This window comes from Muntiacus reevesi, chromosome 2 (genome assembly GCF_963930625.1).
Source record: "Muntiacus reevesi chromosome 2, mMunRee1.1, whole genome shotgun sequence".
NCBI classification, from domain to species: Eukaryota; Metazoa; Chordata; class Mammalia; order Artiodactyla; family Cervidae; genus Muntiacus; species Muntiacus reevesi.
The window spans coordinates 275,223,850-275,251,327 of record NC_089250.1 but is presented as its reverse complement, the minus strand read 5'-3'; the positions used below and the strand labels follow the sequence as shown (position 1 = coordinate 275,251,327).

Below are 27,478 nucleotides of genomic sequence, written 5' to 3'. Positions count from 1 at the left end.
GGTGTCCTGCACAGGGTGTTACTGGGGGTTGGGTCTTGTATTCAAGTGATTTTCTTTGTGTGAGTTCTCATTATTTGATACTCCCTAGGGTTAGTTCTCTGGTAGTCTAGACTCCTGGAGTCAGTGCTTCCATTCCAAACGTTCAGGGCTTGATTTCTGGTCAGGAAGGAAGATTCCACAAGTGATTTGTCATGACATTAAGTGAGACTAAAACAAATACCCCAAGACAATAAATCCAAGATGAACTGCAGGCAAATGGCAGCTACGAAGTCAGGCAAATAATAACTACAATAATGGAATATACACATATGCATATACACCCACGAGCAAAGTCAAAACAGCCCAAGAAAAATAAAGTACAGTAGATTGACTCAGCCAACAAAGGGAAAAAAAAAAAATTGACCAGTTAAGAACAAAATTGACTAAAGCACAAACTGGAAATGAAAACTGAAGCAAGATACCAAGGGGGGAAGAAAGAAATGAAAATAAAACTAACAAATATGTTGAGAGGAAAGGAAAGAAAGTGAAGAAAGAATAGATAGGCAAAGCTAAATAGAGGTAGATAATGATTTATATACATTAAGGATTAACTCTAATTTGGAAAGAATAGTAGGAAAGCAAATAAATAAATAAATGTAGAAAAATTAATAATTTTAAAAAGTTAAAATTAAAAAGAGAGAGAGAGGGAAAAAAAGTAAAATTCCACAGAACTGGTAAAGCCCAATGTAGAGGCATAGGTTTATAAGAATAAAAAATGTGACTGAAACAATAATAATAATAATAATAATAAACCTAAAAAGCTTAATAAGATTTCATAGTGCCAATGAAATTGACAACTACAATAGATTGGGGGGGGGGAGGGGGGGGAGGAAAGAAAAAAATTCCAAAAGAATCTTCAGAACTAGTCAAAAGATTAGAATCATAAATGTTTTTCTTGAGTCACTGCTGTCAGAGTCCTTTCCCTCGCTGGGAGTCCCAGTCGACTTCACCTCCCTAGGAGCACTCCTTTCCCACACTAGAGCAGCTCAGATCTGCTCAGATTCGAATCTTGTCCTACTCTTGTGTGTTCTTGCCTTGAAGGTCCATAGCTATCAGAACTATTGCATTTTCTTCAGTGGATGCTCTCAATATTCTTTTATATATTGCATGGACAAGGTCGGCCTAGTTGATCACGTGGATTTAATGTGCAGCATGTAGAGCTGGTGGGAAAGTTTTGAGTCTTCCTTAGGCACACTGCCCCCTGGGTTTCAACTGTGTTTTTTTTATCTCACCTCTTCCTGTGGGTCATCCACTGGGGTTTGCTCCTGAGGCTGCGCTGGAGGGCTTGGGTTGCCCCGGTGAGGGCCAGCTGTGGAGGTGCTGCAGCTGCTTGGGTCTCAGGGATTCTGGCAGCACCAGGTACTCAGGGGAGTTGGTGGCTGAAGCAGCAGGAAATGCAGTACTCTAGAAGGGTGTGGCAACCAGTATTGGCCAGGACACTCCAGTGTTCTTGCCTGGAGAACCCCCTGACAGAAAAGCCTAGCGGGACACAGTCTACAGGGTCACAAAGAGTTGGACAGGACAAAATGACCCTGTGTGCATAGCCTTGTTTTTGGCCTGTGGCTGCTCTGCCCCAGTGAGAGTTGAGTGTGAAGGAGGCGCAGCTGCTTGGCTTGCAGGGACCCTGATGATGCCAAGTGTGGAAGGACACGAACTGCCTCCGCTGCAGGAGTCAAGGCCCTATCACAGTCTTTTTTGAGGCTCTTGTAGCTGGTGATCAGCAGGCCTCTCTGGTCAGTCTTTCCCCATAGCTCTGCCTGTTTAGACACATAGAGGGCTCCATTGTCTGGGGTCCTTCTCTGTTCTTCAGCGGGTCAGGCCCATGGAGGGGCCACCCTGGCTGGGGTCTTACTCTGTAGATAGCGTGTCAGGCACTGAAAGGGACCCCCTGGGTGGGGTCTTACTCTGTAGATAGCGTGTCAGGCACTGAAAGGGGCCCCCTGGGTGTGGTCTTACTTTGTAGTCCAGAGGTCAGGCGCGATTGATGGGCCAGATTCTTTATTGTTCAGCTGCGGATGCCGGTGTTTGGGGGGAGAGAGGCTATGGTGATAGCTCCACCTCTTATGTGTGCCTGACTCAGCAGTTACCGCCTTGCTTCCATGGCTGCCTGACTTTCCTCTATAGGAATTTCCCACCACAGTCTCCCCCCTCACATCTCCTGGATCCCTCTCTCCGCAGTAAATAGCAGTCCTCGCTCTGGGATTGCTCTACAATCCCTAAACTCCAGCTCCCAGCCGCTGCACCTTCCAGGGCACCTGCATCCCTGTCTGAGGCACGCATGGCTGCAGCAAGGACTGTCTGATTCTCATTCCCTTTAGGCTGTCACAGATCACCTGTTTCACTCTCAGCCTTAACTGTTTCTCCTCTGACTCAGACAACTGCCCCACTGTGGGGAGAAGATCCCTGCTTCAGTTCCCCCACCCGCCAAGGGCAGGTCCAATTCTACTAACACTCCTGTTTTCCCCCTAGTTCCTTGATCCTGTCGAGTTTTGCGTGGTTCTGTATATTTCTTTCCACTGGTCAAGTACTCCTGTCCGCTCTCAGCTGGAGTTGTCCATGCACTTCTGTGTCTGAAGGTGTATTCCTGATGTATCCGTGGAGAGAGAAGTATTCCACGTCCACCTACTTCTTCGATATCTTGTTCTCCTTCATTGTAGTTTTGATTTGCATTTCTCTAGTTGTTAGTGATGTTGAGCATATTGCATGTAGACTTTCCCCATGAAAATGTTCCTTTTGGAGGATTAGGGCTTCTGTCCATTTATTGAGTGGGTTGTTGGTTTCTTTGATATTAAACTTTCAAGTCATAAAACACATATGCAGTCATTCTATGCATATCACTAGGAGAAAGAAGGCTATCTGAAAATGCTACAGAAATTATGATGTTTACCATATGACATTTTGTTTTCAGCAAATATAGCTATGGCTTTTCCAGTAGTCATGTACAGATGTGACTTGTTGTTGTTCAGTCGCTCAGTAGTGTCTAACATTTTGCAACCCTATGGATTGCAGCACGCCAGGGCTCCCTGTCCTTCGTCATCTCCCAGAGCTTGCTCAAACTTTTCCCCCTGAGTCGGTGATGCCAGGGAACTGTCCAAACCATAGTGTCTTCCCTGGTGGCCCAGGAACTAAGTCCTCTCCCTTGGATTGCTCCACAATCCTTAAATTCCAGCTTTCAGATTCACCAGTGCAGGGGGCTAGGTTCAATCCCTGGTTAGAGAATTAGATCCCACATTTCACAACTAAAATTTGCTGCTGCAGCAAAATCTTCCACATGGCTAAAAGATCCTCCATGCTACAAGTAAGACACAACCAAGCCAAAGAAATAAATAGGTGTAGTTTTTAAAAAGAACTATATCACGGGGGAGAATACTAAAGCAAGAAAAAATAATTTCAACATTTCATGCACACAGACATACATTAAAATATACTTACTAAGAGTATTAAAGTAAATCTATTCATGTCAATTAAAGAAATGAAGATTATTTTTAATGGATTAAAATATACACATATACTTGTGAAGGATATTCTTTGTATATTTTAAATAACTTTAGCATGCAAACATTCACAGCAGTATAAGGTAAGTTAGAGCTTTCGGTTCTGACATATTTCTTTATTGAAAAGCTATCATTTCTGTTGAGCTATATGTTTTGCCACAGTTGAAAATAGATTAGCACCAATATGATTGTTGTAAATATTTTGATGGAGAAGGAAATGTCAATTCACTCCAGTATTCCTGCCTGGTAAATTCCATGGACAGAGGAGCCGGTGGGCTGCAGTCCATGGAATCGCAACAGGCAGACATGACTAATGACTAAACCACCAAATAGTTTGAAAAAATACAGAAATGTGGTCAGAAGACTGTGATAAGCACGTGGCGTGTACTGGAAACATCACACCTGGGCTTGAATAATGAAAATCGTCACTCCCAAAACCTGGTATCTATAATCAACACAGGTGAGTGTTCATTCTCTAAAGCAAAGAGAAATCAAGAAGATGGCGAGTTTTTCCATTAACTATGAGTGTTTCCACACCTTCCTTATTCATTTTTTCCACAACCTCGTTTAAAGAGAGAGGAAAGAAGTATGAACTTCATAACCTCATGATGTCAGAGAGAAATCTCCAGAACCAGTGGGCATCAGATGTCATGGTGTAAATGGATCACATGAAAGATGCATTATCACTGACTGGGCATTTTAGAATTAACGAGGAAATTATAACTTGAATCTAACATCTAAAAATGTCAATTTTATGTAAATTTCATTTCACGTATACACCCCTGTTTAGTATCCTAATAATGCATTTGAACTAGGAAGTCTTTGTAATGCAAACGACAGCATCTCCTAGTTTTCTTTTTATTTCTGAACATTTTCTGAAAAACTCTGGACCACTGAGTTGAGTCCCTGGGCTTCCCAGCTGTCTCTGTGGTAAAGAATCTGCCTGCCAATGTTGGAGACGCAGGTCCGATGTCGGGGATGAGAGAACCCCTGGAGGAGGAAATGGCAACCCACTGCAGAATTCTTTCCTGGAAAATCCCGTGGGAAGAAGAGAGTTGTTTCTATGTATCATGGCACTTTCTGACTCTGTTTTAAATATCTATATTGCATCCAGGTGCTAAGTCATCACTGCATTTCCCAATGTCCCTAAAATCCCAGCACCAAGCCACATCCCAGTGGGAGGGAGGATAGGAGTGACTCTCCATGCTGATCTCTCGCAAAAAGAATATTTTCAACAGTTGAAAGTCGCGGATTCACGTTGAAAATTCATCACGCTCCATAGAAAGTGAGGATGCAGACAATGGAGAAAAGGCTCTGGAACACAAGGAAGTAGTTGAAAGGGCTGGTCTTCACTATTACAAGAGGAAATGGAGAAAATTAAGATGATAGAAATGCCCGGGAAGACAAATTAGGAGCAGAGAGCTAAACGCTTGCAGATTCTCCTTCCAGGCATTTCAGGAGGAAAAGCAGATGCAGCCCCAGACCCAGGACAAGATATTGACCTGAGAAGCTGCCATTTCCTCTTCTTCCTCCTGTTCTGTCTTCTCTGGGGATGTTATGCTGCAAACGCATTTCTGAGTTTTGAGAAAATACCTTTGAGGGCATCAACACAGCTCTTGGACCTGCAACCACTGCTCCTACAGACAGAAGGACCTTGAAAAGCTGAGAAGACTGACCTATCCTGACCTGTCTCGGAAGAGATTCAGGAACAATCACTTCCTACTTGGAGACCAGCCTGTGAACTTATTTCTTGATTATTCTCTCCCCACAGAGAGCTCCTAACACCCTGCTCACACAGACAATGTGAGGTGACTGACTTCCCCTGTCCAAATTCAGTGAGACCAACCCTGTGACCTCTCCTCAGACTGAAGCCAGGCCTCAGAGCTCACAGGTGGACCAGAAGCCATGTCCTTAAACTGAGCCTCCCCTCCCTACACACCACACTGATGCTCCACAGGACCAACAGATAACTCTGTGGGCAGGTCATCTCCTAACACTGGTCATGTGATCCTGATGGGAAACCAGATGGAAACCACTTGGCTAAAGAGTCTTTCTGAACCATTTCTGTGAATACAAACCCCTGGAGTTCAGGTTCCTACTCTAAGAAGTTGTGAATCTGCAGGTCTACAGTGGGGCCATGAAAGGAGTCATCAGCAAATCCCCTGCTTGTTCTGATGTTTCTGCCTGCAATCCAACATTCAGCAGCCCTGAGGATGACTCCTCACACACACCACACCTGAGACCTCTCTGTAGGGGAGGATTTAGGTCAGGAATTTCTCAGAGAGGTCAAAGCCAGAATCATGCAGAAAAAGCACCAGTACTTGGGGTTCTGCCTTCATACATGACCCTGGGTGAAGTGCTCTGGACTCCCTAGGCTGAGTTGGATTTCTCCATTCAAACCGAGACAAGCAGCATTCTGGTGAGCTTTGTGAGGGTGTCACTGAATGGAGGGCCTGTGACGTTGAACCTGGGATTCAGTAAGACTGCTGATCTCGAGGAAGGTGGCCTTCTAGTACAGGTGTTGACAGGACTGGCTGGTGTGAGTTCAAGGATCCGCAGGTTGCCTGCTCCCCAGACAGATGCTGAGGCAGCAACAGCATGGAGCAGTTCAGGTAAACTCTCAGCAATACTCTGTATGATCCTTGTTATGAGAACCGTCACAATATCTGAGTAGCTACAAAATGGGAGAGGAGATGCAACACAGAAATGATGAAAAATATATGAGGTTATGAGAGGTATAAAACCAGCAAGTAAAGTAATTTCTACATATGCCATCTCTCTATGCTACCAAACAGTTTGTTATGGTCTCTTCACTACAACCTTAAATAAGGTGGGGGAGCTTAATGTTGGTGCTGGGTTATACTTCATTCATTGCAATCAACCAAAACACTACAAACCATTCACTTTTATTAACAGTCATGTGTTAATTTCACACAGTTGAAATAAATCTATGGTATGATACATGATTAAATAAATACACATCAAATGTACAGAGAAAATATTCATTTTTCTGATATAATAATGTGAGGGTTCTGATTTTTATGGCTTACAAAAGAAAGCCTAGGAAACACTTACCAATATGATATATACTAATTACGTGGCTTTTCCAGAAAGGGATTCTAATACATCTCTGGGTTATCACCGAAGCTGTCATTGTTTCAGCATTGTTATGTAACATTCATGACTTGTGTTTGTATTATAAAGATCCATCAATATTGTAGTGAAAAGTGATTGTGTTCTTACAAATCAAATGATATAACTACTGAAAATTTATAACCAACTTCTGTCTTACTTTAAGATATGGAAAGATTCCATGATCACTTACATCATGGCAACCTCCAGGGATATTTCACATCAATGACAAACACCTCCACTAGATGGTCATTGTCCATTTTACACTATGGTATCCTTCATCGTCTAATGGAGAATAGAGAGAAATGGTTGCAACACAATATAAAAAGGCTAATCTTAGAAGCATAAACCATTAAAAACCCATGTTTGCATCACACTAGAAGCAAAGCATAATATGGATTATCTGAGAATTGTATTGCATTCATTTCAAATAATCTCAAATCACATCATTATAAACAAGCATACATTGCTAATAATTCTAACTTTCTAACCATCAATCTTCATCTCATGATCCATGCTAATATATCCATTTTCTGTGAGTTTTAACTATGGAGTACTCCTTACAGTAATTCTCCTTCAGAGAAACTTCAGAAAAGAAGTATTGATGGAATACTTTATAATATGCAGTCTCTTATGTTTATTTACATTTGATTTTTTATTAAATACCTTTCTACATATTTGCTACATCATCTCCATAGGTTTCTTGTATTAAACACTCAGGTTTTCTGATTTATGTTTAGGACAAACCCCTTCCATCACTTGTTCCATTACTAGGGTCTCTCTCCAGTGTGTGCGCTCAGCTGTTTAGAGGGATGGCCACTGTGATTAAAGCCTTTGCCACATTCTGCACATTTATAAGGTTTCTCTCCAGTATGAACTAGCAGCTGTGTAGTGAGAACTGATTTCTGATTAAAGGCTTTGCCACATTGTGTACATGTGTATCGTTTCCCCCTAGTATGGATTTGTGGAGAAGGCAATGGCACCCCACTCCAGTACTCTTGCCTGGAAAATCCCATGGATGGAGGAGCCTGGTAGGCTGCAGTCCATGGGGTCGCTAAGAGTCGGACATGTCTGAGCGACTTCACTTTTCACTTTCATGCATTGGAGAAGGAAATGGCAACCCACTCCAGTGTTCTTGCCTTGAGAATCCCAGGGACGGGGGAGCCTGGTGGGCTGCCGTCTATGGGGTCGCACAGAGTCGGACATGACTAAAGCGACTTAGCAGCAGCAGCAGCAGCAGTATGGATTTGATGATGTGCAGTTAAAGCTGAACTCCAAGTAAAGGCTTGGCTACACTCATACAATGATTAAGATCTCTCTGCAGTATGAATTCGCTGATGTCGAGTCAGCTGTGAGCAAGAGATAAAGGCTTTGTCACATCCTTTACATTTATAACGTTTCTCTGCACTATGAATTCACGGTTGATGAGTAAGAGTTGAGTTCCGCTTAAAGCCTTTGCCACATTCTGTACATTTTTATGGTTTCCCCCCAGTATGAATTCGCTGATGTCTAGTAAGAGCAGAACTGTTAGTAAAGGTCTTGCCACTTTCTATACATTTATAATGCATCTCCCCCATATGAATTTGGTGATCTTTACTAAGATTTGAACTGGAAATAGAGGCTTTGCACATTCTGTACATTTATAACATTTCTCTCCAGTGTGAGTAAACTTATGTTGAGTGAGAAGTGAGTGACAGATAAACGCTTTGCCACACTGTGTACATTTTAAAGGTCTTCTTTCTGTACTAACTTTCCTATGTCTACTTAGATTGGACGAGTTACTAAAGTCTTTCCCACGTATCCGACACTTGTATTCTTTCTGTGGATTCTGAATAGTCTGCTGTTGAACAAGTACTGAAGACTGATTCGAAGCTTTACAGTATTGACTACAATTATAAGTCTTCTCTCCAGGATGAATACTGTTCTTCAGAGAAAGGCCTGATATCTGATAAAAGGTAGTTCTACATTTACTAGTTGTAGAATCCCTGTGTGAAGATTCAGGTCCCTGAGGTTTCATAAAGTGTGAGTCTCCTTCAACCTTACACCCAGTTTCATTGTTTGAATACATTCTCACACCATCATGAACACTCTTGTAATTGTTGGCGCTGGCGCTCTTATTTAAGGCTTGACTCATTTTATTACACATGGAAAGTTGCTCTATATTAGCCATATCATGATATGTACTGAGCAACGCTGGCTGGATTACATCTCTTCCATTATCATCAACATTATACATCATGGAACGGAGAGAAAATATCCTTTGCTACAAGAATAATGACTTCTGGCTCACAGACCCCTCAAATTGAGTTTATTGTGAGTTTTGCCCCTCGTTTTTAAATTTCACTGTTCAGACATGCTTCAGTATAAGTCTACTTGAGGCCTACGTTCAGAACTGTTTGAATGAGTATTTGCAGTAGAGACTAAATCACCTTCCAAATATTTCAGGTTTCTGTTCAGAGAACATGGATTTTTCAAAAGATGATGTAAATCATTTCTTAAAAACTTACACTTCTCAGCAGATGTTGAAGACTGAAATGGGTGTCTTCCCCAATTTGACTCATGTTGTTCCTTTATTTTTGCATTATTTTTAGCATTATGTGTAACTGTCTCAATTTTTTTATGTCCATATAAACATCTTCTCTGTCTTTCATATACCCTTGTATATTCCCAGTGTTTTGCTAAATTAAAGTTTCTGAGGTGAAATCTTTCATATATTTCGAGGTTTGCTTTTGGAAATGAATCTTCTATCCTTGGTTTCTTTGGCATCAAATTCTGGTGTCTTATGGAGAAATAGCTGGAAGATATCAAATAACAAGTAATTCTGCCTACTGCTCTCACTGAACATCCCTAAAGATTTACAGAAAATTGATGAACCTTTCACTAGTTTAAAAATAAAATAGAGACAGAAGGATCAAGATGCCAGAGGATCTCTCTCCACAAAGGCATCAAGAATACATCAGAAACAGAATATTTCTCACAGAGCCCAGCTGGCCACTAGCAGAGGCCCTTGGAAATCTACAAGGACAGATATACTCCTGCTGAGCCAGGTAGGACAAGAGAAAGAAGAAGGAAAAAGAAGAGGAGAGGACATGGGATGGGGCCTGCAACCCTGGGGGGACATGAAAGTGAGGAGCAGTCTCCACATCTGGGGAAGCCCCTCATTGGGGAGCTCAGTTTGGACAGAAGGAGAGCCTCATTCTCTGTGGGAGAGAACATGGCAACCCGCGTGTGGCAGCAAGACAGGGTGAGACCTGCACACGGGGCCCTGACCCCTGCAGTGCCCGCCCAGCCTGAGAGGCATGTCCACCGCTGCAGACAAGGGCTGGGTGCTGAAATGTGAGGTTCGGAGAGCAGACCCAGGCAGAGGACTGTGGTTGGCAGTGAGGAGATATGCTGAGGGGACGGGAGTGAGGGAGGGCCTCTATAAACGGGATGCTTGTGGAGGAAGCCTGAACCACCACAGAGCAGAGCACAAACGTCTGGACCAATCTCACGCACCAAGGTGCAGGCACCAGAGGGATGACTAACGAGGTGCCCGTAGCCTTCAGAACAGAGACTACAAGCAGAAACTGGACAAAATGAGATGGCAAAGGAATGTGTGACAGAGGGAGAAGCAGGCTAAGAACCTACAGGAAGCACTAAATGAAGAGGAGACAGGCAATCTAAGGATTACTTCTTGCTTTTAGTCATCTGAAGTGGAGACACCAAGCATTTTCACAAATCCTAGCTGCCTAATAATTGTTTCATCCATTTCTTGTGACACATGTTTCTGAAAATGTTCTATTAGATGTTTCAAAATGAAAATAATAAATGATATTGACAGAGAACTAATCAGATGCTGAAAACACATAGGACAATATCTGAGGAAACTGATTACAGGTAAGGTAAACTTAATAAACTACTAGTTGTTAAGAAAGAGAGACTTTTGAAAATATACTTGAAACCCTGTGAATTCTACTCATTGCTCTGTGGAGACCTAAATGGGAAGGAAATCAAAAGAATGGGAAAGACTAGAGATCTCTTCAAGAAAATTAAATATACCAGGGGAATATTTCATGCAGAGATGGGCACAATAAAGACAGAAATGGTATGGACCGAACAGAAGCAGAAGATCTTAACAAAAGGTGTCAGGAATGCATGGAAGAGCTATACACAATATCCTAATGACCGTGATAACCAGGATGGTGTGATCACTCACCTAGACACACACATCCTGTAGTCTAAAGTTAAGTGGACCTAGGAAGCATCACTACAGGCAGAGCTCTTGGAGGTGATGGAATTACAGCTGAGCTATTTGAAATCTTAAAGATGATGCTGTGAAAGTGCTGTACTCAATATGCCAGCAAATTTGGAAAACTCAGCAGTGGCCACAGGACTGGAAAAGTTCAGTTTTCATTCTAATCTCAAAGAAAGGGAATGCTAAAAAATGTTAAAATGACCACACTCGTTTCAAACACTAGCAAAGTAAGGCTCAAAGTTCTCCAAGCAAGGCTTCAGAGTGTGAGCTGAGAACTTCCAGACATTCAAGATGGATTTTGAAAAGCAAGAGGAACCAGAGAAAAAATTGTCAACGTTCTTTGGATCACTGAAAAATCAAGGGAGTTCCAGAAAAACATCTGCTTTGGGTTTGTTGACTATGCCAATACCTTAGAACGTGTTGATCAAAACAAACTCTGGAAAATTCTTAAAGAGATGGGGATACCAGACCACCTTACCCACATCCTGAGAAATCTGTATGCAGGTCAAGAAATGAGAGTTAGAAAAAAAAAAAAAGAAAAGAAAAGAAAAGAAATGAGAGTTAGAAATGGACATGGAAAAACGGACTTATTCCAATTTGGGAAAGCACTATGTCAAGACTGTATATTGTCACCCTGCTTATTTAACTTATATGCAGAGTACATCATGCAGGAGCCCTTGGTTGATCCCTGGGTTGGGAAGATTCCCTGGAGAAGGGAAAGGCTCCTTACTCCAGTATTCTGGCCTAGAGAATTCCATAGCTGGTATAGCCTGTGGGGCTGCAAAAAGTCAGACATGACAGAGCAACTTTCACTTTCATTTTTCACATTTCATCATGCTAAATGGTGGGCTGGAAGAAGCACAAGCTGGAATCAAGATGCAGAGAGAAATATCAAATACCTCAGATATACAGACGACACCATCCAAAGGACAGAAAGCAAAGGGAAACTGAGGCATCCCCTGAAGAAACTGAAAGAGGCAAGTGAAAACCTGGCCTCAGCTCAGGATTGAAAAAACCAAGATCATGGCATCCAGTCTCATCACTTCATGACCAATAGATGCACAAACAATGGAAACAATGACAGACTTAATTTTGGGGGGTTCCAAAAATACTGCAGATTGTGACTGCAGCCATGAAATTAAAAGATGCTTGCTCCCTGGAAGGAAAACTATGAGTAACCTAGGCAGCATATTAAAAAGCAGAGATATTAATTTGCTGACAAATGTTAGTCTAGGTATAGTCAAAGGTATGGTTTTTGCAGTAGTCATGTATGAATGTGACTTGGACCATAAAGAAAGTTAAGTCCTGAAAACCTGATGTTTTTGAACTAAGGTGTTGGAGAAGACTCTTGAGTCCCTTGGACTGCAAGGAGATCACACTACTACATCCTAAAGGAAATCAGTCCTGAGCATTCATTGGAAGGACTTAATGCTGAGGCTCCAATAATTAGGCCACCTCATGCAAAGCACTGACTCATTGGATAAGATCCTGATGCTGGGAAAAACTGAGGGCAGGAGAAGAAGGGGATGACACAGCATGAATGGTTGTATGCATCATGGACTTGATGGACATGAGTTTGACCAGGCTCCAGGTGTTGGAGATGGAGAGAGAAGCCTGGTGTGCTGCAGTCAATGGGTTTGCAAAGAATGGGACACGACTGAGAGACTGAATGAACTGACTGATAGGTATAATTGATTCTTTTCGGTATAAAGTAGCACAAAATTGTAAAACAGCTGTATTGCAATTAGAACTTTAAAAAATTTTTCCTTTATATAATCTAGAAATTCTTATAGTTTGAATCAACCATTAATAATATGTGTGGAAAGTATGCTAAGTTTTATGCCAATTTATTTTGAAATTCTGTGAGGTAATTGAATATATTAAAGCAGCTTAGCATTTTAAAATGGGGCCAAATTAAAAAAATAAAATAAAATGGGCCCAAATACACGTGAGATATTTAATATGAGTTCATATAAGGAAAAGAGAAACTTTGGAGAAAACCTGAGATGTGCATTCTTTGATTTTTGGCAGGTTGTGGTTTCTGTAGTGAAAAAATTACTTGAATTTGAAATTTATTTAGAAGGTCCTATCTCTAGCTCCCAGTGGATAGGAAGTCATAAATGAAGAAACAAAAACCCGTCCCCAGTTTTCCTTGAAGTTTATCAGTTTGTCTTCCATTTCACTCACACATTTTTGTCTAGAGGTAGAAACTTTAAAAGGGCTGTCATACAGTTACTCAGAAATGGACACAGCTTGCCTAGGATCCCCAAGAAATGGAAGAGCAAATAATGAATGCAGTTTTAAGAAGCCAAGAGAAGACTTTTAGTTCACACTACGATGGAGAAAAGTAACCACTGGAGAGGAATTTGTGAATGATTTAAGAGACAGAATAGGCAAGTGATACATTTCTATGACAGCAGTGGACACAAACCCAGGTTTTCCAAAATCATTTCCATTGAAGCAGGTCTTCCAAAGCCACCTGGGGAAGGATAACTTCCTCTCTGCTCCTTGGACCTCTCATCTGACTCATCATCTCCATCCACTCACACCTACCTGGATGTATGGCGTCTGTCTCCACTCTTCTGATACTTCTGGGGTCTTTCAATTGCTCCAGAAAGGTGACCAGATTCAGTCCAGAGACCACAAGTCTTGTTCATCAGAGAAGGGAATATTTGTGTTCTTAGAGATTCATCCGTGTCCAATCCTATATGTATTCAGGTGAGACGAGAATGCATGGGAGAATGTTAATACAGCCTAGAAAAAGAGTTCCCCAAATACTTTATTCAAAACACCTCTACAACACTAACAAATACATGACAATCAAATCCTGAGATTTTGGTCACCTGCTGCTAAGGCAAAAGTAAGTGTGTAAATGTGAAATTAAGAGAGGATGCAACTATTTAATACCACAGAACTTATACAATTACCGCTAGCCTAGAATGAAGCAGGCAGAGCACATCAAGGAAGAAGACGGTTACAGGCATAATGAATCATCATGAAGCCTTTCTCTCTAAACTCACAGATAGCCATTTTCCCCTAGAAAGCAGAGATCTGAAACTATTGTGGGAAGCAGAAAATTTCAGAAGAGAGTCTAGAAATAAAGGAACCAAAACCCAGTGGACAGAAAAGGGATTCTGGACGGCAGTTATCCTCACCCAAGGAGGCCAGGTTCCCATAGTTCTTTAACATCACATCTGTGTACAATGCCCGTTGAGCGAGGTCCAGGCATTCCTCTCCTCTAGAGTGAAGTCTATGGCCACATCCTGGAATGTCAGCCATCCCTGAAATACAAAGTATAGATGCCAAGTGGCCATGGGAAGTCTTCCTAATGTGACCCATGATGGAAACAGCAAGTTCAGCGGCCTCGTTTTCCTTTAGGAGAGTGTCTGCTATTACACAGAATATAATTTTTATACAGTAATATTTTCACTGTATTTTTAACCCCAAGGAAAGAGGATGAGAAATGATCCACAAACTACTACAGGAACTATTATGACTTGGAAGAGGAATTATAAAATAATCAGGGCTATAAAATAAATATTGGCATATTTATTTTTGAGTGTTGTACTTATGTGACACAGGATAAACTATCAAAAAAAGAAAACCGGAAATATTTTTTAAAACCACATTCCAATCCAAACGTTCTGGAGTGGGCCGAATGTGCCACATTTTTAACAAGCTTATTCGAACTAGTAATGTTGAAAATTCTCCTTCATGAATGACCATTTTGAACAGCTATGAAGTAGAATAGTAAGGAAAGAATTCATACTTAACTTTGATCTTTAAGTGTTCTACAGATTTTATAGCTCTCATAGGATAGAAACCTTGGTGGCAAGAATCATTTTATCTATTTAGCATCTACTATATATCTTTCTGACCGGTTTTCAGAGTCTTGAATGTGCAACAGAAATAATTTAAAATCAATTATAGCTTTTGTTGTGTCTTTTCAAAAGTATTTTGACAAACATTCTTTAAATGGCAGAGCTGAAACTTTACATCAGTTTATGGACTCTAGACTTTAATAAAACACAGACAAATATACAAAGACAACTGTACAGAAAGTTAACCAACATTTCTGTATTCGTAAATAATACTAAAAGAAAGAAAAGTGTTAGTCACTCAGTCGTGTCCTAGTCTTTGCAACCCCAAGGACTGTAGTCTGCCAGGCTTCTCTGTCCATGGGATTCTCCAGGCAAGAATACTGGAATGGGTAGCCATTCCCTTCTCCAGGGGATCTTAATAAAGAAGAACAAGAAAAAAATCAATATAATCTTGTTAACATGTTTATGCCTATAGAGATATACTACAATGGGACTATATACTCAGTAATAGAGAAAAATTGTCATGGCAATGAAATCAGGAACATTTTTAACTGACTAAAAATGTACATAAATATTTGAGAATGATTGTGCAGACATACACAACAATATAAAATAAAGCAGAGCTCTGGTTCTGAATTTTTGAATTTCCTGATAGTCTGTATTGTTTCCATTTAGCTATATTTTAAAGCTGAACAGTTGAAGATAGATTAGCACTAGCAGGGTTCTTGTAAACATTTTGGAAAATGCAGAAAGAGGATGAAACTGTCTGTGATGTGAGCATGGATTTACTGGAAATGATCAGACCTGGGCTTGAGTGATGGAAACCCCCACTCCCAAAACCCAGCATCTCTAGTAAACACATGTGAGTATTGTCAACGACAAACTGGCACTCGCCAAGAACATTGGAAGCAACTGAACAACAACAACAAGGACGCTTGCCATCTGCCTCTGTGAAGAATGAACCTTCTGGTGCTGAAACTGTTGATGTTCAACCTCCCCTGAGGGACTTCAGGTTGGATTCAAGCACTCTGTGCTCCAGGGAACCTGGTGGAACTCGTCTGAAGAGAGTTAGCTATTTTCAGGAACTGATTTCAGGATTCCAGTCCTTGCATCTCTTCATATCTGGGTGTGCTGGGCTTCGTCACTCAATTGTATCCGACAGTTTGTGACCCCATGGACTGTAGCCCACCAGGCTCCTCTGTTTATGGGGATTCTCCAGGCAAGAATACCAGAGTGGGTTGCCATGCCCTCCTCCAGGGGATCTTCTGAACCTATGGATCAAACCCAGGTCTCCCGCATTTAGCATCTGAGTCATCAGGGAAGCCCCTTCATATCTAGAAAAGCACTAAGTCACTCAACGGTGACATCAGTTCCTCATGACTGGCAGAAATGCTTTTTGTCAAGTTAGCGCTTGGCTGCACTGAATCTTATACACCCACCTTCCCCCACCGCCTCTTGGAGCAGTCTCTCAGAATTGTCTGAGGTGCTGTCTCCTGGGCTCCTGTGTTCATTTTGCTCCAAATATAACTTAACTCACAATTCTCAAGTTGTGCCTCTGTCTTAGCCAACACTATTCATCGTTCAAAGCAAAGAGAAACCAAGATGATACAGAGTTTCCCCACTAAATGTAACAGTTACCCATATCCCTCACGTTTTCTTTCCAATACCCATCTGTGAAGGCAGGGGGAATAAAAAAATTTTCATAGCATGGGATTCTCACAGAAGCACCTGAACCAGTGAACATCTGAGGCCATGGGGTAAGTGTAAGAACGCCGCGACAAGACAAAGAGGGCGCCAGAGTATCAAAAGGCTTTATGGGGCAATCGCTCCCTGGCAGAGCTCCCAGGGGCGAGTAGGGGGGAAAGCGGGGGTCTGCAATCTGTGGGGAGGGGTGGCGACATCTATATACCCCCCGGCGGATACGGAAGTGGCGGGACCAGGGTGCTGATTGGACTTCTAGGTCCCGTGTCGGTTTTTTTGATTGGCCGGAATCTTGGCGCCTTCGCGTCCATCAGTCCGCCTGGCAATGGGCTGTTGATTGGTGGATGTCTGTCCCTGTCAGTCTGCCTGGCAACGGGCTGTTGATTGGTGGATGTCTGTCCCTGGGGCTTATCTGAGACCTTTTGGAGGAGGGCTTCCCTGTCAGCATTTTCTGGCTGCCGCCTTCCCGCCTGTGATAAGCATGACCTTTCAGTAAGAAGTACATGGAAAAATGTATTATCACTGCCAGATATTTTGGCAATATTATGAAAACCATGATCTCTATTATGAAAAATATTAGTTTTATGCAATTTGCAGTGCATATATACCTCCCATGACCTGTAACCTAATAGTACATGTCATAGGAAGTTTCTCTTATTGAAACAGAGGATGGCCTCTGGTACTTTTTTTTATTTCTGAAAATTTTCTGAGAAATTCTGGACTGCTGAGTTCATTCTTTTTATAAGGTCATTTTTTTTTTTAACTCCTGTTCTACAGAACTGAATTGCATCTACATGTAAACTCATCACAGCATATCCCCACTTCCCTAGGATGCCAACATGAACCACGTTCCAATGGGAATCTCAGATACCAGTGAACCCCCGTGTTCATTTCTCAAAAAGGAAAGTCACTAACTCATCCTGAGATTTCATCATGCTCTACAGAAAGCAAGGATAGGATGAAGAAAAGGCTGTGGGACACAAGGGAGAAGCAGGCTAAGAGCCGGTCTTCACCATTATAAGAAATAAAGGAAATAGAAGTCACTGACAACAAACCGCCAGAGAGAAACATTAGAATCAGAGCGTAAAGGTGTGCAGCTTCTCAGCCCAGCCCTTTCAGGAGGAAAAGCAGACACAGCCCCAGACCCGGGACAGGACTTTTACCTGAGGAGCTGCCATTTCCTCCTCTTCTTCCTCCTGCTCTGCATCTTCTTTGGGGATATTCTTCTGCCTGTAGTCCGAGTCCCCGGTTGGGAAAGAAGACTCCTGAAAACAATGCAACTTGCAATAGGGGAATTTATTACTGACTCGAGCCAGGGCCTCCCGCCCTCACCAGGTGTGTGAGGACGAAAGGTACTGAGCCCCAGTTCTCTCTGGTATTTATTAGGTCAAAATAAGCAGCAGGTATTTGGCACAAGCGGATTGGTTACACAGTGGGTAGTTGGCATAAGTGGATTGGTTACACAGTTGCAAGATAATTTTTGTTGGCTTTACGTGGGGCTTTCAGCTTTCCCATGATAGGTTCCCTTTCTTCTGGCTAGGCATATGTTGATTGGCTGGCTCCAGGAGGCCTGATAATTATGTTACCCCGGAAACCAGGCCTACTCCTACTCTAGGCTGCCTGCCATGGCGTTAGCCATGACAGCCTCACATTTCCCCCCTGTCTTTGTACTTTTGTAGAGGAATCTTTCTCGTCACCCTGTGAAGTTGACTGATATTGTTGTTTCAATACCATAATTTGGATGGTATTTAGGCGCTCCCTAATAAATGAGACCAGATGGTTTAAAATGCATGGACCAAAGGTCAGTAACAATATTAATACTATGAGTGGACCCAGGAGGGTGGAAATCAAAGTGGTCAACCAGGGGGAGCGCTGAAACCAAGATTTAAACAGCCTTGTTGGGCTTTCGTTCTCTCTTTCACTGGGCTAGTCCCTCTCTTACTTTTTGGAGAGATTTTTGTACCACCCCTGAATGGTCGATATGGAAACAGCATTTTTTCTCCCAGTGTTGTACATAATCTTTTTTGTTGCAGAAACAACAAATCTAAACCTCTCTTATTTTGTAACACTACTTCAGCAAAGGAACTCAAGGATTCTTGGAGGTGCGAAATGGACTGTACTCATGGTTTTGCAACCCCACGCGGCGCAATAAAAAGAGTCAAGTCCCCCACACTTTTCAATTTGGTTCCGATCCCTTCCCCCCCCCCCCGGCAGATATAGACAGGCACCTGTTCGTAGTATTGTGGGCCTTTTCGCTCACAGTTACAGGTAAACAGACTGAAGGAGCCGTGGGCAAAGAACTTGGTCAGTTGGTGGGGACCAAACCCATTACTCTCAGCCACCAGCACGCACAAATCAAAGGTCAGTACTGGCCACAATGTCCCTTTGGGGGCCACGTTGGAGCTCGAATTAAGCACTTTTCCAGTCTCAGGATTGTAGATGACCCAAGTCAGGTTAGCTGGCTGATGGGGGTTGTGGCTGGTTGCTACTGGGCCGATGAAAACTGTTATCAGCAGGAGAGTTAAGAGGGTTCTCGTCGTACGAGTTTCAGTTTTAAGGGATTTGATGGGTGAGGTCTTGCCTCTCATTCTGCTTGCACCTTTTCTAGTTCTTTTTGGGTGGCTTGTCGCACGTGATTGTAGTGAACCCAGGGCCCGATCCCGTCGACCTTAACAGCAGTAGAAGTGGTAAGAAGAACAACATAAGGGCCTTTCCATCTAGGTTCTAGTGCTTTAGATTGGTGTCGTTTTACCCAAACTCAATCACCCGGGCCAATATTATGTGAGGGGATGGTTCCCTTGCTTGTTCCCTCGTGTATCTCTCGAATTAATTTTTAAACATGGCTATGCACCTTACTTAATGCCATCAGTGATTGCTGGAATTGTCCCAAGGTAGGGGGTGATAGGCATTTTTCCTCGAATATAGGACACACAGGAGGGGGTCTTTCATACAGAATCTCAAAGGGATAAGATTCAACTTATAAGGGGTGTTATGCGCTTGAAAGAGTGCGAAGGGAAGGAGGGTCACCCAGTCCCCGCCAGTCTCTATTGCCAACTTTGTCAAAGTTTCTTTTAGGGTCTGATTCGTTTTTTCAACCTGTCCTGAGCTCTGGGGATTATATTCACAATGTAACTTCCATTTTGTCCCCAGAGTTTGGGCCAGCCCTTGTACAATCTGGCTCACAAAGGCAGGTCCGTTTTCAGAGCCCATAGTCACTGGCAGCCCGTACCTAGGCACTATCTCTTTTAAGATATTTTTAGCAACCACTGTTGCTGTCTCTCCCTTAGTGGGGAAGGCTTCTACCCATCCCGAGAAGGTATCTACCAGAACCAACAGATAGCGATACCCGTACTTGCCTGGCCTTACCTCAGTGAAATCTATCTCCCAGTGTTGCCCTGGCTCTTCCCCTCGGTACCTCGTTTCAGTGTGCTGCCTTTTTTCTGTCGAGGGAACCTCAGGCAAGCTGTCTGGAGAAGAGTCAATTCTTTTTTCTCTCTCAAGTGTGTAGTTTTATGCAGGTGTTCACATAGGTGACGACCCAGGATGGCAGGCAATATCAGGTTGTTGTTTTGATCTCGGTACCATCCATCTTTGTCATCTTTCTTGAGGGTGGTATCCTCGTTGATCTGGCTGCTTCTTTAGAACCCCTTCGATGGCATGGGGGGTGTAAACCCAGAGTTGCTGTCCATACGTCAACTTGTCAGCGTCGCGGACGAGGAAGGCAGTGGCTGCAATGATGTGGATGCAAGGGGACCACCCAGAGGCCACCGGGTCCAGTCGCTTTGAAAAGTATGCTACCAGCCGCTTCCATGGTCCCCATTGTTGTGTCAAGACCCCCTTTCCTATTCCTTGCTTTTCATCTACAAACAGCTGGAATGGCTTATTTGGGTTAGGCAGGGCAAGGGCTGGGGCTTCCAGTAGGGCCCGTCTGAGTGTCTGGAAAGCCTGTTTCATTGGCTCAGTCCAAGTCCAGTTTGGGGTCTCTTTACTTCTCTCATACAAGGGCCGGGTCTTCTCAGCAAACCCCATGATCCGCAGTCTACAATATCCAACAGTCCCCAAAAACTCTCTCACCTGGCACGGGGTCTTGGGCTCTGGTATCTGCAATATTGTTTCCTTCATGACCTGGGTTAGCCACCTTTGCCCCTGCCTGATCTTATACCCCAAATAGGTGACCTCTTGCTGGGATATTTGCGCCTTCTTTGCACTAACACGGTACACCAAGGTGCCTAGAGTCTGTAAGAGGTCACCGGTGACACGGCTGCATGCCTCTTCTGTGGTTCCAGCCAACATAAGGTCATCTACATATTGCAGCAGGATGACCTCTGGGTGGCGAGTCCAATATTCATAGAGGTCTTCACTCAAAGCCTCATTAAACAAGGTAGGGGAGTTCTTGAACCCTTGTGGGAGGTGGGTCCAAGTTAGTTGTACTACCGGTTGGACTTCCCCCTCAGTCCACTCAAAGGCAAATATTTCCTGGCTCTGGGCCACCAGGGGTAGGCTGAAAAAAGCATCTTTCAAGTCCAACACAGTGTACCAAGTGTACTCAGGCAGCAGACTGCTCAGGAGGGTATACGGGTTGGGGACAGTAGGGTGTATGTCACTCACCCGCTTGTTGAATTCTCGTAGGTCCTGGACAGGTCTGTAATCTGTACTCCCTGGCTTCTTCACCAGTAGTAAGGGGGTGTTCCAAGGGGATTGGCACCGCTTGAGAATTCCGGCATCCATGAGCCGTCGAATGTGGGGAGTAATCCCCCGCCGAGCCTCCTGGCTCATAGGGTATTGCCTCACCCTCACAGGAGTCGCCTCGGCTTTTAGTTCGATGACGACCGGATGTCTCTGTTTAGCCAGTCTCATTCTTGCTGTTTTTGGCCATGCCAACGGGTATTTGTGGACCCACGGTTGTATATCTGGTGCTATAACCTCTGAGGGCTTAGGCACAAAAAGTTTGTATTCATCTCTTAAAGCTAGACACAAGACATGTATCGGCTGTCCAAGTCCATTCGTGACTGACATTCCCTTATGGTCAAAATGGATCTGAGCATTAACTTTAGTCAACAAGTCCCATGCAAGCAGAGGGGCTGGGCATTCTGGTATCACCAAAAATGAATGGGACACCTGATGGGTCCCCAGATTTACTTTCCGTTCTGTGGTCCAACATTATCTGTTTGTCCCCATGGCTCCCTGCACCAAGCTGGTTTTCTTAGACATTGGTCCCAGTTTTTTATTTAAAACAGAGTGTTTGGCGCCAGTGTCCACCATGAAGCCAACGGGCTTCCCCTCTACATGTATGGTTACCCAGGACTCGGGGAGGGGTGTCGAGTCTTGACTCCCCTAGTCATTATCTTTCTCCGCATAGAGAACTCGAGTTCCAGGGGAAATTTTCTCTCTTTAGGTCCCTCTTAGGGCACTCTTTTTTTCAGTGCCCCCGTTCTTTGCAGTAAGCACGCTGATCTTTCTTTAGGGCCTGCCTTTTTGTTCTCTCTCTCTCTTTTTTTTTTTTTTTTCCTGTCTGGGGGCCTCGAGGCTCCCTCAATTCTGTTCTGGCCTTTATCCCCGCAAAAAGAATCTTGGCTAGCTCTCTCTGGTTTTTCCGGTTTTCCTTTGCCCTGTGTTCCCTCTCTTCTTTCCTGATCTTCTCAGCTAGTTCCCTTTCCTCCCGATGAAGTCGTTCTTCCCTTTCTTCTGGGGTCTCCCTATTTTTAAATACCTTTTCAGCTGCTTTCAGTAAGTCTTGTATTGTCTGTTCTCCTAACCCCTCTATCTTTTGTAATTTTCTCTTAATATCTGGGGCTGCCTGATTCACAAACGCTAGTAGAACTGCAGCATGTGATTCCTCAGCCTGGGGGTCCATGGGTGTATAATGCCTAAAGGCTTCCATTAGCCTCTCTAGGAAGTCTGCTGGGCTCTCAGTGGACTCTTACCTTGCTAAATTTACCTTTGCCAAATCTGTTGGCTTTTTTAGCTGCGGCCCGCAGGTCAGTCATTAGAGTCTGGCAGTATACTCAGAGACGCTCCCTACCTTTCACTTGTTCAAAATCCCAGTTAGGCCACAACAGAGGAAACCCCTCGTCCACGAGATGAGGCTGGGTGGTTGCTTTCCCGTCGACCCCCGGGACCCATTTCCACGCCTCTGCCAGGATTCGCTCTCGTTCTTCCGTGTTGAAGAGCACCTGCAACAGCTGCTGGCAATCATCCCAGGTGGGGTTATGAGTGAACAAAATGGGAAAAGGGCCAGTATTGATAGGTTCGCTCTCTGTCCGGGTTAGCTGGTCCCACCCGGATGGGGAGTGTCTGTACAGGAGATGAAGGTAACTCTGGGTCCCCATGATCTTGCTCACCCCCACCCCCTCTTTTGTCTCTTTGGGGTCAGACCTCCCCCGCCCCTTCTGATTCATCGGGAGGGGGAGGGACTCTTTCCCCCGGGGGAACCTGCAACAGAGGAGGGGCATATGGAGGGGGCCTAATTTCCGTCTCCAAGTCAATCAGGTTCCGGTCCGAGGATTCCTGCAAGACTGGTTTTGTGCCCTTATTCTTCTTGGCTTCTTCTGGGGGAGTGGGAGTTTCTGTAACCAGGGCCTGTACATTAGGAGAATCAGGGAGTTTGTGAACAAAAGGTTTTAACCATTTGGGCGGATCTTCTACTAGATTTTGTCAGACCATAACATGTGGGACTTGGCTCGGGTGGCCCCAGGGATCAGGAGCCATAACTTTTTCTTTTACCATCCGAATAATAGAAGGTTGAAAAGTTCCTTCTGGAGGCCATCCAACTTGGAAAGTAGGCCACTCTGCAGAGCAAAAGGTTATTAATTTACTCTTTGTAACCAGTAGCAACAGATCATACACTCTAGCCCTGACCTCCGAGAAATGATCAGTCATGAGAGAGAGACTGAGTAGATTTTCTTTTTCTCATAGTGAGAGTCAGAAGAAAGTCACCGAGAATTATCACCAATAAATCCTATCGGGAGTGGTGTCGGCCAGGAGGTTGGGCTTGTGGTATGCTTTTGGAACTGCTTATGTGCCTGCGTCATTGCACGGAAGTTTTCTTGCTGGGGGCGGGCACCCTAAGGGTTTCTAGCCCATTCCGTGACCCCCTTATCCTTTCACAGGAGTCTTCCAGTGGCAGGCGCCCTATTGGCTCTTAAGTGCCTGTCCCGTGCCAACACAGACGGGTTTTTATTTGGCCAGATTCTCGGTTTAGAATAAGAGAAAAAAAGAAAGGAGTTTCACCCTCTCGGGCTCCTGTTACTGGGGCGGACCTGTTGGGAGGCCTTCAGAATCCGCCAGGGAGTAGCCCTGGCCGGGACTCGTCAGTTGCCCCGACAACTGTCAGCCTGTTCACTGAAACTCTCAGAAACAGAAATGAGGCTCCAAGGCTTTATAGGAAGTAGACAACGACACACCGGAGAACAACGAGACAGGAGACAATGCCGGCAGTTATACAGAAAAACACACAGACAGACATACATCGGCTGACAACACAGATCTTCTGGAACAAGGGTCACCTTACCGTATGGCGTCCACTGTTCCCCAGATTCGGGCTTAGGAGAGGAGGTCTCCTTCTCGCAGAGCTGACTGCCTCCCAGCGCGCTCACTGGTCTTGGCCTCACGTCAGCCGGAACGGCTAGTCCGTTCCCTTATGGAAAGCTTCCCCTCACGCCAGACACCTTCCCTCTTCACAGCGGGGCCTCGGCTTTACTCTGGACATTTTCTGTGCCAGAAACCTTCCCCGCTTCACAGCGGGGCCTCGGCTTTACTCTGGACATTTTCTGTGCCAGAAACCTTCCCCGCTTCACAGCGGGGCCTCGGCTTTACTCTGGACTTTTTCTGCGCCAGAAACCTTCCCCGCTTCACAGTGGGGCCTTGGCTTTACTCTGGAATTTTCTAAACCTGCCTGAGCACCGGTGCTATTACCTGTCTATTTCCCCTTTGTTCCAAAGAGCATTCTTCCCCGGTCAAGGGATCCCGGACGAGCCCCCAAATGTTCTGCCCGTAGTCCGAGTCCCCGGTCGGGAAAGAAGACTCCTTGAAACAATGCAACTCGCAATAGGGGAATTTATTACTGACTCGAGCCAGGACCTCCCGCCCCCACCAGGTGTGTGAGGACGAAAGGCCCCGAGCCCCAGTTCTCTCGGGTATTTATTAGGTCAAAAAAGCAGCAGGTACTTGGCACAAATGGATTGGTTACACAGCGGGTATTTGGCGCAAGCGGATTGGTTACACAGTTGCAAGGTGATTTTTGTTGGCCCAGCGTGGGGCTTTCAGCTTTCCCCTGATAGGTTCCCTTTTTTCTGGCTAGGCATATGTTGATAGGCTGGTTCTAGGAGGCCTGATAATTATGTTACCCCGGGAAACCAGGCCTACTCCTACTCTAGGCTGCCTGCCATGATGTTAGCCGTGACAGCCTCACAGATATTATGTCCCAAACTCGCATACAGGCTGACAAAGTGCCTTTAAAGGCATCCACACAGCTCTTTCACCTTCAGCTGCTGCAATGAAAGGGAAGAGAACGTCTTCATTCTCTGTCCCTTTTCTGAGCTCTTTTCTGGCTTCCTCTGTCCCTCAGCTGTAGTGGGTAATCAAGATTAAGCTGATATGCTGATCACATCATGGGTTTGGTGCTCACTTTCCCCACTCTCTTTGCAGACCACCCGGAGAGTTCTCTTTCTTTTCACATTAAAGATACCAAGCCCCAGAGCTGTTGCAGGAAGGGGGACCCCTTCCAGGCCCCCAAACTGGGCTCTTGTCTAACCCTCGGAGAGGAATGGTCCGAGGAGACACATGTGCCGACAAAGCAGAGACTTTATTGGAAAGGGCGCCCGGGTGGGGAGCAGTAGGTAAGGGAACCCAGGAGAACTGCTCTGCTGCGTGACTCACAGTCTTGGGTTTTATGGTGATGGGATTCGTTTCTGGGTGGTCTTTGGCCAATCATTCTTATTCAGAGTCTTTCCTGGTGGCGCACGCATTGCTCAGCCAAGATGGATGCTAGAGAGAGGGATTCTGGGAAGTGTACAGACACGCGGTGTCTCCTTTGACCTTTCCCGAACTCTTCCGGTTGGCAGTGGCTTATTAGTTCCGTATTTCTTATCAGGATCTCTTGTCATAAAACAGCTCATGCAAACGGTTACTATGGTGCCTGGCCAGGGTGGGCGGTTTCAATCGGTGTGCTTCCCCTGACAGAACAATTGACAAGAGACAAGGGACCCAACTTCTGGGCTCCCTGACTCTGCCTCTGAGGGTCTTTGAAACAATTCAGCAGGAAGACCCGCTTCTAGGAGCCCTGAGCTTGAGCGCTCAGCTTTGCATGACCCAGAACTCCGGAGCAAGGGTTGAGAGTCGGATCTTCTAGAAACAAAGAACCTCAGCCTGATTCCTGGGGAGGGGTTCTTTCTCGGATGGGTGTGGCCTGTGCCTGTGCCCTTGGGGGAGGGGAGGGGAGGGGTGAGTGTTTGGTGAGAATCACCTGGGGGCCCTGGGTTCCTGCAAGGCTTTGCTCTCAGGATTCTAGGAAAGATGGCCTGAGTCCTTAGCCTTGGTTTGTTTCTTACTCCCCTCTGTAACCTGGGTACAGAGATTTCACAACACGATTTGCACTGTGACCACCTCTCTGCAGGTGGGGGCTCTGCTACAGCAAGACCAGGAGCCGGGAGGTGTTCCCATCACAGCTTTCTTTGAGAATAAACCAGGGGCATCAGTGGACGTTGGATTAACAGTGTGTATGTGCAGGGACAGATGCATTTGAAAATGATGCCCTAAAATCTATCCGGTCACCAACCAAGGAAACAAGTCATAAGTGAACTTACCTATAAATTAACACATGAAACAGATTCTGTGGTGGCTCAGACAGGAGAATCTGCCTGCATGTAGGAGACCCCAGTTTGATCCCTGGGTCAGAAAGATCATCCCCTGGAGAAGAAAATGGCAACCCTCTCCAATATTCTTGCCAAAAAAATCCCATGGACAGAGGAGCCTAGTGGGCGACAGTCCATGGTGTCCCAAGGAATCAGACATGATCTGAGTGACTTCACCTTCACTTCCAACACAGAAAAATGTTGCTACTCTACTTCATGTTTGTATTGCCAGGCTTTATGAATCATTTGCTACAGTTTGTTCTCTGCTCTTTATGGAGAATCCTATTTTCTTACATCTTTAAAGGATAATTGACTATGGAAAAACTAAGGTAGGAGCATATCCTTTTTTCTAGTAGTATATATTCTAAAAATGATCGCTGTACATGCACCAGTACCAATATCTTAGGTGATTTAGTTTCAGAGCAGAATTGAGAGTAAGGTACAGAGATTTCCCATATACATATTTCTCCCATACCTGGACAATTTTCCTACTTATTTCCCCACCAGTGTTTACATTTGTTACCAGAGATGAATCTAGAAAGACATGAAATAATGTTTCTAGTTTCACCTTATATTTCTCTTCTAGGGGTGTTCACTCTAGGGTCTGGGAAAGTGTATAATAACTTGTGTCCATTACAACAGTTTCACAGGATGACTTCATGGTCCTGAACTCACGATATTCATAGCCCCTGCTTTGCAACCCATGGCAACCACTGACCATTTTAATCTCTTCTACATTTCCGACTAGATTCTCAGGTGGCTCTGTGGTGACGAATCCAGCTGCCAATGCATGTGACCCGGGTGATGTGGGTTCAATCTTTGGGTAAGGATCCCCTGCAAGATCCCTTGAAAGAAGAAACGGCCACCCACTCAGTGTTCTTTCCTGGGAAATCTCACAGACAGAGGAACCTGGCAGGCATAGTCCATTGGGTCCCAAAGACTCAGACACAATGGAGCACATGAGAACATTCACCTACACTACAATGACATGTTGTAAAAATCCGACTTCTTGTGGCATTTTCAGATGGGCTTCTTTCACTTAATGAAATGCATGGAATGATTATCCATGTACTTTATACCTTGAAAGCTTAATATAAAAATGCTTAATATCTATGTCTGCAACTGTATTCCTGCTCATTATATAGGATCATCAATAACATTTTCTAGATTCCATATATATACATATACATATACATATATATA

General features: G+C 44.3%; 1 protein-coding gene across 1 annotated transcript in view; it reads right to left on the bottom strand.

The window, feature by feature from the left end:
- Positions 1–22,793: 22,793 nt before the first annotated feature.
- LOC136159572 (zinc finger protein 420-like) overlaps positions 22,794–27,478 on the bottom strand; it is a 39,149-nt gene continuing 34,464 nt past the window's right edge. The window contains 1 exon segment of the mRNA XM_065921964.1: positions 22,794–23,003. Coding sequence (XP_065778036.1) covers positions 22,794–23,003 — 210 coding nt within the window.